This window comes from Barbatula barbatula (genome assembly GCF_947034865.1).
Source record: "Barbatula barbatula genome assembly, chromosome: 15".
In the NCBI taxonomy this organism is placed as follows: Eukaryota; Metazoa; Chordata; class Actinopteri; order Cypriniformes; family Nemacheilidae; genus Barbatula; species Barbatula barbatula.
In genome coordinates, this window is record NC_136778.1 from 7,876,987 (window position 1) to 7,896,449 (window position 19,463).

At 37.9% G+C, this 19,463-nt stretch overlaps 1 protein-coding gene across 2 annotated transcripts in view; it reads right to left on the reverse strand.

The window, feature by feature from the left end:
* otofa (otoferlin a) overlaps positions 1–15,609 on the reverse strand; it is a 53,006-nt gene extending 37,397 nt beyond the window's left edge. The window contains exons 1-4 of one of the 2 annotated variants that reach the window (XM_079474170.1): positions 15,404–15,488; positions 15,244–15,327; positions 13,191–13,249; positions 3,365–3,453 (exon numbers count right to left, since the gene is read on the reverse strand). In XM_079474170.1, coding sequence (XP_079330296.1) covers positions 3,365–3,453; positions 13,191–13,249; positions 15,244–15,322 — 227 coding nt within the window. In that variant the 5' untranslated portion in view covers positions 15,323–15,327; positions 15,404–15,488. Of the gene's footprint in view, positions 1–3,364; positions 3,454–13,190; positions 13,250–15,243 lie in introns of both variants that reach the window. The other variant, XM_079474171.1, reaches the window with a different exon arrangement.
* Between the last annotated feature and the right edge of the window lie 3,854 nt (positions 15,610–19,463).

The window sequence follows — 19,463 nt, forward strand, 5'->3', positions numbered from 1 at the left end:
GGAGACAGGTCTAGGAAAGAAATAAAGCTTTATTGTGATTGATACGTGTCCAGGTCTGTGCTGAAATGATGGCTTTGTGGCTGACTGTGGACTGGCACACAGTGTGCATGTATCCATGGGTGAATAATTCACTGATCCTGGATCAGGTTCTTGCTTTCGATCAACCTTTCTAAAGACCCCACATACATTATTGATCCTCTGAACAAACAAAAGACAATTGACTTTCATCTGCTCTATAATTTACTGTGCCCTGCCTTGTCAGGTCCATACTCTTTTGTTGAAGAGGTCAGATGCAGAACATTCTCAAGCGTTTGGCCAAGTTTGTGTGAGTGTATGTGTTTCTGTACATTTATGACAAATCTGTCAAAATCGAACACAATTTTCTCGTAGGGACAGGGACGGATTTTGACTTTGATGTGCCCTGGGCAGGGACATTTCAAATGACCCTGGTATCACATATTTTATGAGAACAGTGTTGCACCTATGCCCAAATACACAGGATTTAGGAGTGGTTCGAAATAAAATATATTTTGTAAACAACTGCTGTGGTAGTGACATTAAATACTGTGTGTAAAATGTTTTTTTATTTCAGCGTATTAAAACCATGGTGCTTATGATAAAAAAAGCGTTCATCTAGAGCATATATAAAAACAGAAAAACGTCTACAGTGTAAAATGCACAAAAAACTACACAAATTGGTATATTTATATTTCGCATTACTAGACAGTTAATACTCCACAACTGTAAAAATAATCCCTTTATTCCACAGTATTCCGCGATTCTTCATTGAGAAAATAAAATAAATTAAAGATGTACACATATAAAATTTGCCAGGGCTCCCGGTAGGCCCGTGCATTAATCCGTCCCTGCTTATCGATATCATTTGAGTTGTGTTTGTTTGTAAAATAAATATTTTCTTTGTTAGACACTTGTAGATAGATGCAAATTACTGCATTTCCTCAATATTTTAAATTAGTGATTTGTATTTTTCTTTCAATCTTTAACATACATCAGTGCTTATTTCACCAAGTTTATAAAATAATGTCACCATGTCAGTGTCTCAAGAGGTGGATTTAGGCAAGTTTAAAATTCGGGAAGCCATCTACAAGGTCACCACCCGCTGGTTAGTTGGTCACTTTAACTAGTGTTCTCAACTCCTTTGCCGGGACCCACTGCTCTACACATTTTGTATGTCTCCCTTATCTAACGTACTGGATTCTAATCATCATACAATTGTGAAATATATTTAACAATTGAACTGATAGCTAAAAGTAGTAAATGTAGAGAGCTGAGAACCCATGATTTAAACAATGGCGATGTTAAATACATTTCAATCTTTTCATTCGTGTCAGAAGCAACTGGGTTTCCCAGCCTGAGAAACGTCTACTCATCTCTAATGTATAACCTGACACCAAACCAGACTGAGTTTCTAAACCTCACATTGTTCAGCACCTTTAAACAATGTGTCTCACACCTGCTGTCTTCTGGGTTTGCAAAGATCAAGAGATCACATGATGTTTGTTGTTGTGATCATCCAAGTAATGCATATCATAGATATACATTACACCTGTAACTAACAAACAAATGGGTGAACGGGTGACATATGTTACAGTGGCACCTTAAATATTTAGCAGATCTTCATATAGTGCTCTATTCATGTGTGTCAATGAGATCATAAAAGATGGGTGTGACCTCACTGAAATTGGTTTGTGATAACAAAAACAAAGTAGCAACTATTGATTGCACACCACAATTTTAATTACGATTTATTAAAAAGAAATGCCCCGTTGAATAGATCAGATGCTGGTATCCATACCAGGGTTTCAACAGTAAGGATTTCAAAAGAAAGACTGTGCTGGTTGAGCCGCATTTGTTGCTGATGAAAAATATCAGCTCGACCAACACAATAACCATCTTAAATTAACACGAACATGCTGGTATTTTCATCAGGTTACTGTCACTCAGTTTAGTTCTCCGTTTACGGTTAAGCCAGTTGAAAAGGAACTGATTGAGATTAAAAGATACATCCTGCCCTTTCTGTTGGAGTGTAACGATAGACAACCATGGCAATCTAAAATCTGACTCATCCTAACAAAATGTCAGGAAACTAACCACATACACATTGCGTTGGCAGCCCTGTCACATATTGTCAGGGCAGAATTTACACGTAATTCAGTGGTAAACAGCTAGAAGGCTATTAGCCGTCTACCACTTGGGAAGGCATCCCACAGCGCTCTTTCAGAAAAAACTGCACTTAATGCACTTAACTTAAAATTTCAATCTTACAAAACATATCCTGTTCAGGGCAAATTTGACTCCAATCTAAAGAAAGTAATTCGGCTATATTGAAAGAAAATTCTAATTTTGTAATGCCACTAATGTCAAGTATTAAGTTTAATTTATCAAGAATAACAGTAATAAAGGTTACTGTATGGCATCGAAAATAACATTGAGCAACATTTTTAAAGCATTTATTAATCTAGGTCAATGTTTTTTCATTATTCAAAATTGTGTACATTTGATACATTTAGGATTGTACATGTTTACTATGTCAATTTATAAAATCTGAAATGTAAAAAATATCTTAGCATATCGACCACTTCGGAAGGCGTAAACAAAGATGCTCTAACGCCGGTCAGGAAAAGAACTTCCTATTACAGTTTTTAACACTATACAAACATATGTAAGATTTAAATTGAAAAACATTCGAATGAAACCGGAAGTGCTCCTGGACCAGTCCTGAAAAGTGGTCTAATATGCACAAGTTAACATTAACCCCAATTTTTTTTTATTTCATGTAAGCTTTTGCAGCTGTTGCAAAACAACCTTATTAAATAATGCAAGAGATTCTCCCTGGCTACTAGAGAATAAAGTAGATCAAGAAGGAAATAGAGAGAGGGAAAAGGTTGGCTTACTTAATCCAATGGAAAGGTTGATAAACAACACTAACAGGAGAGATGTTACGTAAAGTCATTTGTTAGCTCACAGCAGCCTGTAATCTCTTGGCATGTATAATTACTGTATGCCTTCTCAAAATACAAAGGCTTGAAATGGCATTAGCCTTAGTGGCAAAACAATTTCAATAAGAGACCAAATACAACAAACTGTAAAGCAGCGCAACAAAATTCATTTTGATTTAGATTATATGATGAAAAAGGACGTAGTTGCTTAAGAGAAAATGCATACAACCTGTCATCAAGTATGCAAAAGCAGTTATCATTAATTGGACCTAAAAATTTAATATATTCACAACTTTGCTTCATTAAATATGTTGGTTGCATTTATTTAGCACTTTAAAGCATTCTGAGCATATATGGTATTTTCACAAAAAATAAGTGTCAGTGCAGTGCATTCATTCTCTTACCTGTTTGTAAAGACTTTGCTGTAATTAAACACTTGGATCGCCAGCATCTCATCGCCATCCACCTGACTCCCGATTGGCCATCGAAACACCTGAAACAAACAATAATAAGCAATAATCTCATAAGAAATGCTAGAAAATCCCCAAAACATTGCATTGTAAATTCTTGGTTTAATCAACAAGTCTGACATCTGAATAATTACTGACCATCTCATAAAGCCCTATTAGACAAAGAGTTCTTCGGAAACATTAATGACCCAAAAGGAAGTTATTGTTGTTATTGTGTCATGCGAGGGGATTCACAGAACTGTTTGTTCAACGTCAAGACTCAATCTTTTGTTATTTATGCATCAAATAATATTCACCTTGTAACTAAATTGTAGAGGTAGAGAACTCTTATTACAGTACCCTTTCTCTATAATGATTGATAATAGCAATAGGGAAAATTAAATACAGAGAAATTAAAAGTTTGCCATCATCACCATCCAATACAATTACTTCACGTTAATTGAGAAGGTAAATTTATTAGCGGTTTTACTCTCAAGTTTTTGCACTTCAATTTTCTTTTCAACAAATAGGTGCATTATATGACTCTGTGCAGTCTATTTTGGTGCTCATCACGACGGGATGATCCATTAACTTGCTCCAGATCCCAGTACATGGACTCCCATCTGGCGCTCTGATCTATACAGACAACAAGATGCCCTCCGGCTGCTAAAGCATTGTGTTTCTCTCTGATATAGAAAACAGCGGTACTCCACTGCCAGGCTGTGGGACCACGATGTTTCTTGCCAAATCAATCAGTGCAAAACCAAGAGTGAAAAGAATACGCCGAGCAGGGAAACGGGGTGGCAGGTTTTGTTGTTATTTGGTAAAAAAAAAGTAACTGTATGGGGGTTTGTGTGTCATTCACTTTTACAAAGTCACTATTAACAGCACTGAGTGTAAAACAAAACTCCCAAATTATGATACCTACGTAATGAAGCCATTAAACTATCGGTTTGCCTGAATCTTGGAGGTACTGATGATGAAATTACATTATGGGGGAAATTCACCAAGAATGAACGGCTTCCACTAATGGGGTTGTGCATGTGCATGCGCTGTGTTGTTTTAGCGCTTGACATGCTGCAGGAATTATGCAGATGTGCCCATAAGATGTGCACTGGAGGAAAGTTGCATGGCCCAATTCCTCATCTCACAGGTTGGTTCTGAGGCTGTGGAGGATGCAGCAGACTACTGTGATCTCGCATACTTTACTAGGGCTATACAGCATCACTGCAGCTTGACTGCATTGCAAAATAAAGTATATGCGCTTATAATGCTCTGCTACATTATTTGATCATCATTTGATAAATAGTTACTGCCATAGAAAATAGACACAAACATTACACATACAGTTTTTTCAGTCATCTGCTTTTTTTGGGTTATACGCGTGGCATTAATTGTGCAATGCAACTAAGTGGTGAGCTTTTCAAATCAGGTGAAATACTAAAAAAAGCTCACTTGTAGAAAGGTTGTACATAATAACCCACATACACAGAATATTCTAAACAACACACAAATGCAGAAAGATCACATCACAGCTTGTAGCCAATGTGCACCGTAAATGAGGCGTATAAAGGAAATAACACATCTAAGAGTCTAAATTATGTTTAATGGAAAAACACCAGTTGAGTGTGTAAAGGCATAGTGTTAATAACCACATACACTCACTCGCAAAGACATTCTGCAAACTTCTGTTAACAGGACTCCAGCAGTCTTTAATTCCAAACACATTAGGATAATTTGTCTCTTTGAATGTGATGGCTTTTCATCACAGCACGGTCTGCTAATGTGATGAGAGACATGATTTGCACCGGAGAGAGAGAGAGATCTTGAAACTAACAGATGCTCAGGAGCATTCGGTTAAACTAAGGGGAAATGGTTTACAGGAGAGTCTCACTAGAAGACAAATAAAATACAATTGGTATTTAAATAAAGAAGTAGAACAGAGATTGGGTGCCACAAGGGGGAGCTAGGGGGTCTGCAGAAATTTGGAGCATTTAAAAACATATTTTGATAGTAAGAATACAATAAATTTTCAGAATAATTTCTGTAGTTTATCCTTTGTAAAGCGCTTATTGAATTAGTATGTTTGTTATGAATTTGTTATGATTATTATTGCTATGTTATTGTTATAATGATTAATACAGAAAACAATATCACACTTCACCACAAATGTTTTAGTAAGAGGGTCCCTTGTAAGACATTTAAAAGTTTGAAAACCCTGATATGGAATGCTTCAGGGAATCTACAAGATTGACTGAATCTCAAACCCCCAACGTTTCCATTTCATTCCAGAAGCTGCAAAGACAGGAGCAAACTCTATATGGTCCATTTCCAGACAGAAGCTGCTGCGCGTTTGCAGTGATGGAATACTGCAGGAATTGTGCAGCTCGCTCCGCTTCACTGTCTGAGCTAAATATCCACGGGGGAGTCCAGACAAGCAGAGAGAGGATTTCTCCTCAAAATCCCTGAGCTTCAGCGCGGTATATATCTTCACACCCCTAGATAGTGGGAAATATGAGGATAAACAAGAGATATATGGGCTCATAAGAAAGAAAGGAATAACTGGCATCGAGGGCTTATTTTAAACTCGTATCCACTATCCCCACATGGGCATTTGGCCTTTATTTATTCCTTTATTTGGCCTTTAGTTCATTTATTACAAGACTCAGTGAGAAAGGCATGGATTGAGAGCAAGATTAAAAAAGAATACGAAGCGCAGAAGCCATTTCATTAACCTGCTTTATGCTCACTGTGGAAAAAACAAGACAGATTCTGAATGGCGCTGTACCAATACTGACGATGTCACTCAGTGTAGTCCCTAATTTCAAAGGTCAGATGAAAGGGAATGGGAATTGTAGAGAGAAGGTGTGATGCAGGGGGCGAGGCAGACAGAGTTGTTACAGGCTCATAGGAAATAAGAAATATAAAGGAGCTTAGTAGAGGTGTGGAGTAATCTCAGTTTAAAACATGTGTCTGTCCGTCAAAAAGACTTCTTTACCCAGTTTAATAACAAGAGGTTCGAGTTCAGAAAACTATGGCATTATAAATTCACTCAGTGCCTTGTTGTACTTTATCTGTCATGATTCTGCCTAATCTTGTCTTGGTTTTCTGGTCTAGGGGCAGAATCATGACAGACCCACGTGTTTTATGTGGAGAGAAACATATTATTGTCAATCAGGACATAATATGTGTTCTCTCCAGTCTCGTCATTTGCCCCGCCCCTCTCGTTCCTAGTATTGCTTTCCTCCTGTGTCTCATTACCCACACCTGCCCATTGTTATCTCCTTTGTTAGTTTCCCTATAAAATGCCCTCTTGTCTATTGTCTTGTGCTCGTTCGTTGTACCTGTTTACTTGTATCCTGTAAATGTCCCTGCGCTGTATGTGGTGTTCCTAGTTCCTGTATTGTGTCTGTATAGGTCTAGTTTCTTGTTTGTTTATCTAGCAGTTTGTTTTTGCCCCCCATGTGGGAAGTATTTGTTCAATTTTGTATTTTAGTTTTGGATAGTGTTTTCTCCCCATTGTGGATGTTTGTTTTGTGTTTTACATTTAAGTCTCTGTTTAACCCCTTCATCACCAACGCTGCCTGCAATTGGGTTCTCCTTCACAGTTCATAACATTATCTTATTTCACTGGAGAAAACTGCAGTGTGTGGCGAATTCATTCCATTCAATAGTTCCAAAAATATAAAATTAAACACTCTATATATGCAATTATATTACAAATGTTGCACTAGTATGTTACGATACTGAATGCAAATAGTGTAACTGTGCTAAAATATCTGCCACGAAGTATTTAATTGTCTCGTAAATCAGCATGTGGTAGAAAAGGCCATACACTAACACCACAACACAGCAAGTCTAGGGTCACAGTAATGAAATGCATATATGTATTGATATTTAATATTTATATTTTAATCTTCCCATTTTTATTGTTTTTATTTCCTAATAATAGCCAAATAATTTAGCTGGGACCAAATGTTTTTCACACTTATTTATTTATTTAAATACTTGCACTCTGGTTCCATCACCAGTCAAAATTATGTTTTATTTACTTGTGTTTTAATTTATCACACCATTTCACCCAATCTCTTACATAATCTTTCTCAAAAAATAAAAGGGTTCTCTCAAAATAGTTCTCTGCTCCAGTACTGAAAAAGGTGTGTGCTATCATTTTAATTCCATTTAATTTCCAGATTTATAAACAAAGTCTAATGCACAGAAAGTGATTACTGAATTTCAAAGGATCAGACACCCTAACATGTCCAGTCTCCCTCCACCCTTCATCCATCTCCCTCTGGAGACTGTTTCTGTGATTCATATAATGGAAAGATGCAAGAACGCTCAACACTTTTAGAGAAATCAATGCCTTAACACTAGTACAATAGTCCACTGGACCTGACATCAAACTGCGACTCGACCCTGCTCTCTCTCTCATGTTTTCCTGGGTCTTCTAATTTTAGATGATCAGTTTAGTTTTAATTAATTATGTTTATCAAAAGTATGAGTTTTATTGTGTTATACCCATCATAGCCAAGTTTTTTTACTTGGATTGTTTTGGTCACAGTATGACTTGGAAAACATGCAGATAGCTAAGGGATAATGAAGATGAGTTGCCTGAAGCATTTACTTTACCTCATAGTCATGATTTTGTTGAGAAGCTGAAGTCCAGAATGATGTCATAAAAACTGTTCAACCATTTAGCATGACTATAACTTTTGAATGCTTAGATCTTCCAAATGTAATGTTTTTGAGCAAACTAGTTTATGCAGCAAGTTTCCTTATGCATATAATTTATGAAGGTACTTGAGATAAATGTTTTATTTTAGTATCTCAGTGTGAGGTCAAATCTCTGGAACATTTCAGCTAATTAAGCTTATAAATAACAGATTGTTTTGATTAACCACAGTCATATGGGATGGTTTAATGTGGCCATTCCTTCTGTTCTCTTCGCTCTCTAGTCCATATGGCATCACAGTGTGTGATTTCTCCTGCAGTATCTCACCCTCAGCAGATTCATTCTGCAGGTGACCTCTCTGACTTCTGAGTCTAAACAAATCCTTTTGCACTATTCAACTTAAAAAAGTTTGTTTTTGTTTGCTTGCATTCAATTTTACAAGAATCCAGACAACAAAATATTTTTTGTAACAGTGTTGCTTAAAATGCTGGCTGTGTCCAACTGTTGTTGGACCAATTTGTGAAACACTCAAACAAAGCAAAACAAACCGGCCTATCACACTTTTAGGGAAAAGAAACTCCTCATCCAATCAAACGCTATATGGAATAATTTGGTAAAAGATAAACCAATCAATAGAACATAAATTAAGTCAATGTCAACTTGAATAAACATGTACAATAAAACAGACTACATTAAGGTTCACTTGCCGCAAGGAAAATACTGCTTTGTGTTGACCACAATGTATTTCATGCAGTGAATTCTTTATTACCTGCCAAGCGCATGAAATCACAGAAATACAAAAGACATTCAGAAGCCACTCAAAACAATCAACTTTAACTATAAAAACAAGCCTGTTGAGTTTTTCAATAGGTTTTTTTAAGAGTTTGACAGGAAAGAGAGAGAAGTGTGATTGGAAATTTGGTGCACTTGGAAAGGCAACAGGCCTTTGTGATTTATTGGGTTATTAAAGAGAATGAGGAGTTCAGATGAGTTTTGTTAGTTATGATGTGACAATATCATCAGGATAATGAGAAAGCAACTCCTGTTTCTCCCATTTACCGATCGGTCTTTACAATTCATCTCTTCCGAACACAGAATATATCAACCATTTTTATGATACTAATGTTTTGGTCAATGCAGTTTGAATGCTTCAGTGCCCATTTCTTGCAAATGTAAAAAAAAAAAAAAACATGCATCAAACACTGTCACACGCAGGATTATGACAGACCCCCACGTTTTGTGTAAGCACATGGCCATTGTTTGTTTTCGGTGCCATGTGCTTTCCTGTCACGTCTTCTGACCCTGCTCCCTCGTTTCATCATTAAGTATCTTCTCATTGTTTCATGCTCCTCACCTGTTGCCCTCCGGTTCGTTTTGTTTGAAGTTCCTGAGGAGTCTTTGAGCCTGCATGCCCTTTGGGCTTTCAGAGAGGGACACCGACGTGCGGGCTATAGCACTTGAGTTCCTGCCGGCAGTGAGTGAAGCGGGGTTCAATGAGGCGGAACTGAAGGTTATATTCGATGGCTGCCTCAACGACCCCCTCAGGCCCAAGGAGGAGTTAAAGATGCTAAGGCCCTTGGGCTTTGTTGACATGATGAGATACGCCATGAATCGTGAGGAGTCCAGGGCCTCAGCCCAAATCAGACCTTCCACTCTACTGGCCTCTACTGGACTCTCGCATCCCTGGGGGGGCCCTGCTCCGTCCGCCTCAACCCCAGCTGATCCTGCCCGACAGTGAGCCGTCGTGTCAAGCGAGGGAGAATGTAGTTGTGGGAGTCGGCATCTTAGTTATTATTTGTCATGCTTTGTTGATTCGTGTCTGTGTCTTGGTCTGTCTTGTCCCGTGTTAAAGTGGTGTCCCTTGAGGGGGGGTACTGTCACGATCCTGCGTCTCCCAGTCTTGCTTTTCTAGCCTTGCAGAAGAATAGTGACAGACCCACGTGTTTTATGTGGAAGCACATGGCCATTGTTTGGTGTTCTATGTGCTCTCCTGGCTCGTATCCTGACCCTGCCTCCTCGTCAATTTCCTTTAGCTCAGTGATTAGAGCTCGTGGGTTCGATCCCAGGGTTCGATTGCACATAATCAACACAAATGTTCAGTAATATGCAACGTACTGTAAGTCACTTTGCATGAAAGCGTCTGCCAAATGCATTATGTAAAAAAAGTATTATCTTGTCATTGTTTCATGCCCCTCACCTGTTGCCCTCATTATTTGCGCCCTATTTAATGCTTTCCCAATTAGAGCGACTCCTACTTCTCCCGAGAGTCCTGTCGGGTCAAGTCTTCTCCTCGCGGGCTCTCGAGGTATCGAAGGTGCTTCTGGCCCGGATCTCCCGAGGTGTTGTTTCTGCTCTCCCGTAGTCCGGGTGGGTCGAGTCCTCTCCCCTCCGGGCTATGTGGTCATCTCTAGACTGTGCCGACTGGTGGAGTTAATCATTTGCAATCAATAAAGGATCTCTTGTTTTCACGCATTTGCGTCTCCAAACCTTTTTGTGTTCCAGCGTCATGACAGCTGTCTTGTGCACGTTCATTTTGTGTGTATTTGTACCTGAGTACTACCGCCTGTCATTTCTTCCTGAGAAGTCTAGTCGTGTCAAGTCTAGGTTCAGACAAGTTTATTGTTTATAATCTAGTTAGTCTGTTTATTGTATTTGTCAAGCTCCCTGTTATTTTACCCTGTTTTGTGTTAATAAAATCTGTCAACTCGTTGTCTGCGTCTGAGTTCTGATTACAATCCTGACAATCCTATTCTTTTTCTTTTTTGAAAGAAAGAAAGTCATTTTGAGAAAATGTTTACAGAAAAACAGATTGCACAACATATGAACTAATATTTTGCCAAATTATGAAGAGCCAGGACAGACTGTTAGGTTTCAGGGTAGATTGTGATTAAATGTTTATGAATAGCTGTAAAAACTTTTTTCAGGATCTGGTGTAAAATTTAAAATATGCACAAACAAGCACAAAGAAACATTTTTGTTTGGCTTGGGTTAGACTTAAATTTCCTGTGCAGACTTCTGACTTGGTGTAACGGAAATTATATCTTCATTATAAATGTGTTTTTCTGTGCTATCATTCTCCAATCTCTTTCTCTACAGTATCTCTCATCCTACGATTAATACGTTAATATCAGGATAGGATTCAATTAAGCACAAGCTTCTATGCTACATCTGTAAGAGAAAATAATAATTGCTCATGCATAAACAAATGCGGGGTCCATTCAGATTCAAATGAATAGTCTATTTGAGAGTGTACAATGAGTACACCTGGCAGCAAACCTGAAAAATAGTCAGTGGAACATAGCTGAATAAGAGAACAGGTTTAGAGCTGTGTAAGGTAGTACCACTGACATCCCTGCTATGAGCAAACAAGTGGTGAGATGCAGGGATGGCATAAGACAAACAGGTGGAGTGCCACTTTACAACTTACACTGAAGGGCTAAAATGATTAAATTGGTAATTGCTATAGTTTAAAAAACAGATTAAGGTTTTGGCATAAAAAATATTAAATGTTATGACTGTAACAGTAAATACAGTAAGATAAATATATAAGATTATGAAATCAATATACTCTGACCCGATTGCCTTGTGGGCAGTGCTTCGACATATATGTCCGGTTGCACTCAGGTGACCCGAGTTCGAGTCCTGACCCTGCCCCCTTTTCTCTCCCACTTCACTTCCTGTCCTCTCTACCACGGTACTTTACAATTAAAGGCAAAAAGCCCAAAAATAAATATTTAAATATATATACACACATACACAGGCCAAAATGCCTTACAGTAATGCCTATATCACTTACTGTGTTTTTATGCCATTTTCTGGAAATGGGTTTAAACATTGTAGTGTTTTAATTATTTACAGCCTTGTTAAAGTTTTGATGGGAATGGAGAATGAGAGCATGAGGAATTTCTTACACCACAGAGGTACAATCAAAATAAGAACATAAATGTCATGTTAGGTATACATCGGGTAAATATGAAACCTGATAATGCCTGCCTACCACCTGAATGAGAGAACAATGCTGGTGTCAAACACAAACAAGCTTTTAAATTAAAGAGAGAGAGAGAGAGAGAGAGAGAGAGAGAGAGAGAGAGAGAGAGAGAGAGAGAGAGAGAGAGAGAGAGAGAAACTACTCCCGTATTCAGAATGAAGAACCCCTTGTCATGCTGTTTGGCATGGCGTGTATGAAGTAATCGTAAGTGGCAAGTGGGTTTTAAGTGTGACTGACTCTTTAGCCATTAGGCCTGGCTAACTGCCATATAATAAATAAACTACTACTACCAACACTAAATGGACTCGAGGAAGCTGCACTTGAACCGTAAGGGCTGTAGGGCATTTGAAGAAATCAGCACTGTCACAGGTCATCTTGTCTCATGTGCTCATACTGCCTTACTTTCTCCCTTTATTTCACTGCACATGGAAACACAGCTTTCCTCATAACCTTGGACAAAAAAACCTCAGTACAAAAACTGTGCTTTTTTATTGCATCATAAGAGAAATCATCTTATTCTGGTTGTTTGCAATTTACACTCCCCATGAAAGGTTTACTCTCATGTTGAAGCAGCAATCATTGATACTCTGACAGTAATAGCAGATTTGTTTTGCTCTCAATTAAATGTTATGTTTTAAACAAATGTTTAATCAAAATGAAAATGAATTCCCTCAAGACTAACGCAACTTTGTATTTCTACGGAGATACAGTGTTCTTGCGCTATTCATCTTGCGAACACAAAGATAAGACCTGGTCCTGCAGGGACATTGAAAAGTAAACAGTGCGATAGTGAAATCAACCAAACAATTGCATTAGAGTGAGTTAAATGGCAATTTAACTGGTTTATCCACACAAGCTTATTGCCACCTCATGCTGCAACGCTGTTTGCCTGAGGGTCTGTGCAAATTACATTAATAGGAATCGCTGGGGCTAAATGTGATGTGTTTGGCCACGGTCGAGCATTACGATTCCTCTTATGATGCCTTCACTCCAGACTCTCTTGGGGATGAGACATGTCATGTATGTTATGGTGCTCCATGGTGTGACACGAAGTAAAGTGTTGCTGTCACACTTGGTCACGCTTGAGTTAATGGAGGATATAACAGGAAAAAACTGACCTGCTCGAACCGAGCCTCATCCTCACAGTTTTCCACCACCCGTGAGAAGAAGGAGAGACCTATCAGAGGAAAACAAGGTTAGAGGTTAAAGATGTGGTTTAGCATGGCATTAAATCAGCAATCAGCATTGCTAAGATTATTTTGTTCTGCAAAAATCATAAGAACAGTGTAATTTACATAGCAAGCTTTGCCAAGCATTTGTTTAGAAATAATATTAAACAATAATACCAGCTTGTTTAAACATCTTTTATTGTGCATGTCAGTGTGCACTTGTTAGCTAAGTAAACATTAACTGTCAATAAAGGTTCACAGGCCAATGTCACGCATCTTAATACATCCTAAGCTATGGCCTTGTAAACAACCTATAATTACCCCACAATACAATATAATGCTGCTCGTCATTGCTCTCTTCTGTCTCCATAAGTGTCACAATCACAGTCTTATAATATTGTTTGTTAACCGATCAACTTGGTATCAATCAAAGTATAAATCATGTAAAAGTGCATATTCTTTTACATATCTTTGATAATAGAACCAGTAAAAAGCATCAGGTCACTCTTCTGTTATTTACAGTGGATTAAATAACATTGAACATACATGTATTAAACCTTTAAAACCTAAGTAAACGTTCAAATGGAAAAACAAAAGACAGGTAATGTTATGAACAGTGGTAGGGGGATTTTAAGCATGTTATACATAATGACGGCCAAGTAAAGAAAAAAAGATTCATCAAGCTGACAAAACCTTTTCCATGGTAACCATAACAATATGACCCGTAAACTGAATGAAGAAGAAAAAAGTGAAGGACAATAGCCTTTTCAAAGAATTATAGGGGGTCCAAATATAAACAATCAAAATGTACAGATGTTTCAACAGCAACGATATAAACAAAAATGATCTGGCCCAAACTTAACTTCCGATAGACCTCATAAAGGAATTTATAACAACAGAGTACCTTTAGAGTAGATTATTTTATTACAATTAAAATGACAAAAACTACTAATAATTTAAATATAATATATATTGTTATTTTATATAGACATAGAAGAAAGACAGACTAAAGTTAACCTCGGGCAGGGCGTGTGTATCCAATTAAACCATCTATAGCAATTAGTATTTTCTTAATTTTCTTCTGTTTGTATGACAAAATCCAAATTTTATTTTATAGGCAAACTTATAAACTGCAAAATATTTTGTAGTGAAACATCCTGTACTGAGAGTCAGGGCTACTGGATCTACGTTATGTAACGCATAGAGAAACAGGACACGTCTCCGCAGAGTTTCCTGAAAAACCCTTCCGCTGCAGACAGTCTAGATAACTGCGCACTGAGGGTGCCAGAGATAAGGGGAAAACGAATATGAGAGAATAGGAAATGGTGCCAGGGGAGCTAATAGTCACTGACTTTAGATAAAGAGAATAAACACTGACGGAAAGACATGGAGTCACTTTAACTTAGTCAAGTGGACCAGGACATGTTTCACAATTAATTGCATTTTGATATACTTTCTAGATTCTATTTTTTATTATTCTAATAACATTGGAGTGTCACTTAATGCTAATGTGTAAAATCCTGCCAGAAGGATTCTTATTATTATTGAGTATTGTTACTCCCAAATGTGTCTGATGAACAACCAGCAACTGTCCAAGGTGCTGAAATACAAACACAGCTGACAAAGAAATTGAGATAAACTCAACTCATTTTATTTAAAAAAAAATTCTTGGAAAAACAACAGAAACGTAAAACCACAGAAGGATGGAAAACACACGTCATTTTCTGCCTTTCCAGGCTATTGCTTGAGTATTTATTTGCAATTATATACAGAGATACGTAAAGAGCCTGGGTGTACAGTAATGCGTTTGTGAATGAAAATGATTTCTGTAACTTTTCAGCCGAAACTTAAGATACGCACTACTGCAAAGGGCATCACATTCGCCCAAATTGATTAAAAATCTACAGTATGTAGTGTGAAACCAAAAGCTCACGAACAACACGCTAAGATGACAATATACCAACCCACTCAATGCAAAATTTCAAAAAGTATTGCGCTATACCTCTGAAAGTGACTTTGGCGATTCGGTCCCCCTTTCCACGGAGCTCAGTCACCGTCTTCAGGTACACTACTAAAGCCATTTGAACTTTTTGCAGAAATTAGTAGATGAATAAAAAACGTTTCATCATGAAGATTACTTATGTATCTCTAACACTGCGCACCTTAACTGATTTGACTCGCTGGATAAATCTGGAAAAAATCCTCTCGTTTCACAGGCAGCATCCTCAGTACTCGATAACATAGAAAGAGGAATCAATATTTAAAGAGCTTTCGTTTCCTCTTGCTTTACCATGCGCACATGCACGTCAGATACGCTACGAGACTTTTTCATACTGTCTCCAATGCGCTTCTCCGCTCCATTCCAGGCGCAATGTGATAATAGATCGCGCCAGCAGGGAGCAGGAGCGCACAGTAAAATACATTATTTCAATGGGGCGGAAACCAACCAAAATTTTCAAAGCCACTTACTGTGTATGTATACATTTTATATGTAGGTACCTATGTATGTTCTTTGGCTAAACATGATTCTTACGCTGCTGATGCAATGCTCTGTATATAAAAGGGATACCTTTACTGAAGCGAGCTTCTCGCAGTGGTTTTGTTTAGTATACATGGCAACAAAACACACGAGAATGGGAATAGCCTACACTTTTTAAACATGTATAAATAATTATCGTAACCATATATAAAACGCACTGACAATCTATACGTCAAAATGGTTGCCAGGCAACCATTTGTTGTCTCATCAGGCGTATCAGAGGACGTCAGCTCAAAGCTGCGCGCAACTTTAACAATCGAAAGATTTTCGTATTATCCTTGTTTCAGTCATGGATTTAAGAGGAAAGGGGACTCTCATAACGCATAACAACACAACTTACACCCCACCGTCTCTGATGCCCGGGTAAATCAACACAAATTAAGCAAATAAAACCGCATGCTTGTGTACATTACCTAATATGTACTAAATATATACATTGTGTTATTGTTAAATCACTTTAAGCTACCGTGGACATGTTCCAACTACACAATTCATGTATGGAGAGACATTTGGCAATTCAACCCTAAAGCACTTCCTAAACTCGCGATCTGCAACCATGGCATCTAGCAAAAGCCATTGCTATACAGGTGATGTGTCTATGACGACTCTGCGCTCCCATATGCACACGAAATCCCCTATTGTGCCATACTGGGTCCGGAACAATATTGACTATAAAAGGCAGAATGAGATCAATGACTTTAACATGGTAAGTATGAGCACTCAGAAGTGACTGCGGTTTGTGGATGGTGTTCTAAATGGATAGTTTGCTGAATGCATACCTTATATCTTTGTTAATAAAACATTTGAGAAGTTGGAGATAAATTGTGCACATGCAGCTTACTGAAACTGCTTTTCTTTCTCAAAGCTGTCACAGAAGCACCGGGAATTTTACAAAGATAAGACTGGAACTGTGCAGTCAGTCAGCTTCTTCGTCATGCCAGTGAAAGAACCGGGTATCCGCCTTCCTGAGTTCATGTAAAAGCTGTATGTTCACTAAGAGACTGTTATTTAATGAGGTATTTGTTAATAATTTTACTTAAGTTGTCCTATTATGTCATGTTTACTGTGTTTGATTTATTGAAATAAAGAGCATACAGAAGTTACCCAATTTGTTATATTGAGTAGGACCTCTTTTAATTGACTGTTTACTCAAATTGATCATTATTGTTTATAGTATTTTCACAAGTACACAACCAAGAATGAGAAAATGCATCAGATGTACTTTAGTTACTGGCATAATGTAGTCTCACAAAGACCTAATTGCTTCTCTCTCTCATGCTCCACGGTTCCCTTGAGATAGAAAGAGACCATGACTGTCCAGTGATTATGTGTGAGAGTCTCATTTGCTGATGCAGTACACAGGGTTAACTGTGCTTTGAGCTCTGCTGTCTCTAGGGTGTTATGTTTACACTGAGCTGCTGGGTAGTCATAAATAATTTATATTCAAGTAAAACCTTCTTGGTCTTCTACCCCTTCTTTACACATTCTCTTCTTATTTTCTAATCAACTATGTCGGGTTTACCTAAATGGTATTGACGTAGCATCCTCAAAGATAAAGTCTGAGAGAGTCAGGACTGGAGGCGGCTAAATACAAATTTACTGTATAAAAGGAAAATTAAAAAATGTGTCTCATTTGTTATTATTAATTTAATTAATTGCCACGAATATAATAGAATTATTAATAAAACTACAAAATACAATTTTAATGTATATGCCATAATGGGATTAGAATGCCATCACATTTGTAGGCCTAAGTCTTTTTAATATTTAGACTATTTGTTATTTTCAGGTAATTTGATTGACACCTTAGACATAAAATTTTGAAGAGATGTGTGCGCAGAGTAGGCCTAGCTGGTGCTCATTAAAGTTTTTCCCCCATTTTTCCATTGCCTTCCAGTCGAAATGTATTAAAGCATGGCTTGAATAAAATAATATTGTTGAATCACATGAGAAAATAAGCACGTCTACTGACCAGAAGTGTTAGGCTTTTCTTTTTTTATTTTAAAAACATTACGAGTACTTCTTTTCAGAAACTAATCAAGAGTGCTCTAACACTAAAGGCTCAGAACATAATCTGCAAGCATGTTTAATTCACATTTAGTGTCTCCAAATTCCCTTTATGCAATTAAACAGCGTCTGTTAGTTATTTTAAGTAAAAATGAACTAAAACCAATTATTGAGCAAGTACATGAAAGAACGGTGTTTAAAACTGTCTCACTAACCTTGCTGGATTCACCACGGAAAAATAACGGTTTGTAATTTTACCCTGTTCTTTTTTCTCTTTGTCATGTTCATTATGATAAATGTAACTTAAGCTATTTTTTGCACGGGATTAGTATTATCTGGGGACCTCGTGTGATTTCAAAATTACTTCACCACATCTCTGTGCCAAAAGGGCTCATGTGACACCCCTTTACACCTCTCTCCACTGGCTACCGGTTGAAGCCTGTATCAGATTCAAGTCACCGATGCTTGCCTACTGGACTATCACTGGATCTGCACCGGCATACTTTCACACCCTCCTACACCACACCAAGAACCCTGCGTTCAGCCAACAGGCGGCGTCTTGTATTGCCTTCTCATAATAGCAGTAAATCGCTTTCCCGCTCATTCTCCTTCACAACTCCTTCCTGGAGGAACATTCTTCCTAACTCGTCAACCACATCTCTCACAACCTTCAAAAAATGACTTAAAACCCATCTCTTCTGTGATTGACAGACAAAAAAAATTAATGTAGGCTACACTAACCCTTTCTCTCAACAGGTAGTGTTCTATCTTTTGTTGAATCTAGTAACTTTGTATTAGTTCCTAATGTGCTATTGCTCTTGTATGACATATCGCTTATTGCTCCCTGAACTCTTTGTAAGTCGCTTTGGATAAAAGCATCTGCTAAATGACTTAATGCATTTCATGTGACGCACTCGCAGGTGATAAGTGAAGCCTGTGATTTTACTCAAATTTACGGACTTTTTTCCGGACATGATAGCAAGGTTTTGCGTATAGTTTCTGTATATATAGTTGTGTGGTGTAGAATGATATATGACCGTAACTATCGGCATTTGAGATCTTCGGAGATCTTCTGTCCGGTTCATCACGTTACATGAGAAATAACAAAACGACATATTTTTGCTATATGGGTCTGTTTATGTTCTTATTTGGTTCGTGTTATATAATCTGGTATCTATTATCTGTTATGTTTTTTACGCTCCACTGATGTAAAGTGACGATTCTCACCTGTTCAATGACACTGTCACACACGTGATACGACTCAAACATCAGACTCATCCGCGCAGTTGAGCAGTGCCAAATCACAACTCACGTAAAGAAATTACTCCGCGCATCACTTGCAGTAGCAATTAAACTGAGATGGCGACAAAGAAGCCAATCTTCCGGACTGCAGATTGTTTAAGATTGTCTTCTTATAGCCTGTTAATTTTTCATACATTATATTTTCAATTTATAGGGCACATTGTGAATAACGCATATCATTTGTATGTTCGAAAGCTGAACGTTTCCCCCAGAGTGCAGAATGAGGTTTTGCGGAAACAGCTCTTATAACGAACATGCACGATGAACGAGTTGTGTCCAAAGACTTCCCATCGCCTTGTTCTGCAAATATTTGGGTAGCTCCAAGTACAACCATCCCCGGAAGAGGGAGACAACGTCTGGGTAAGAGGCTTGCG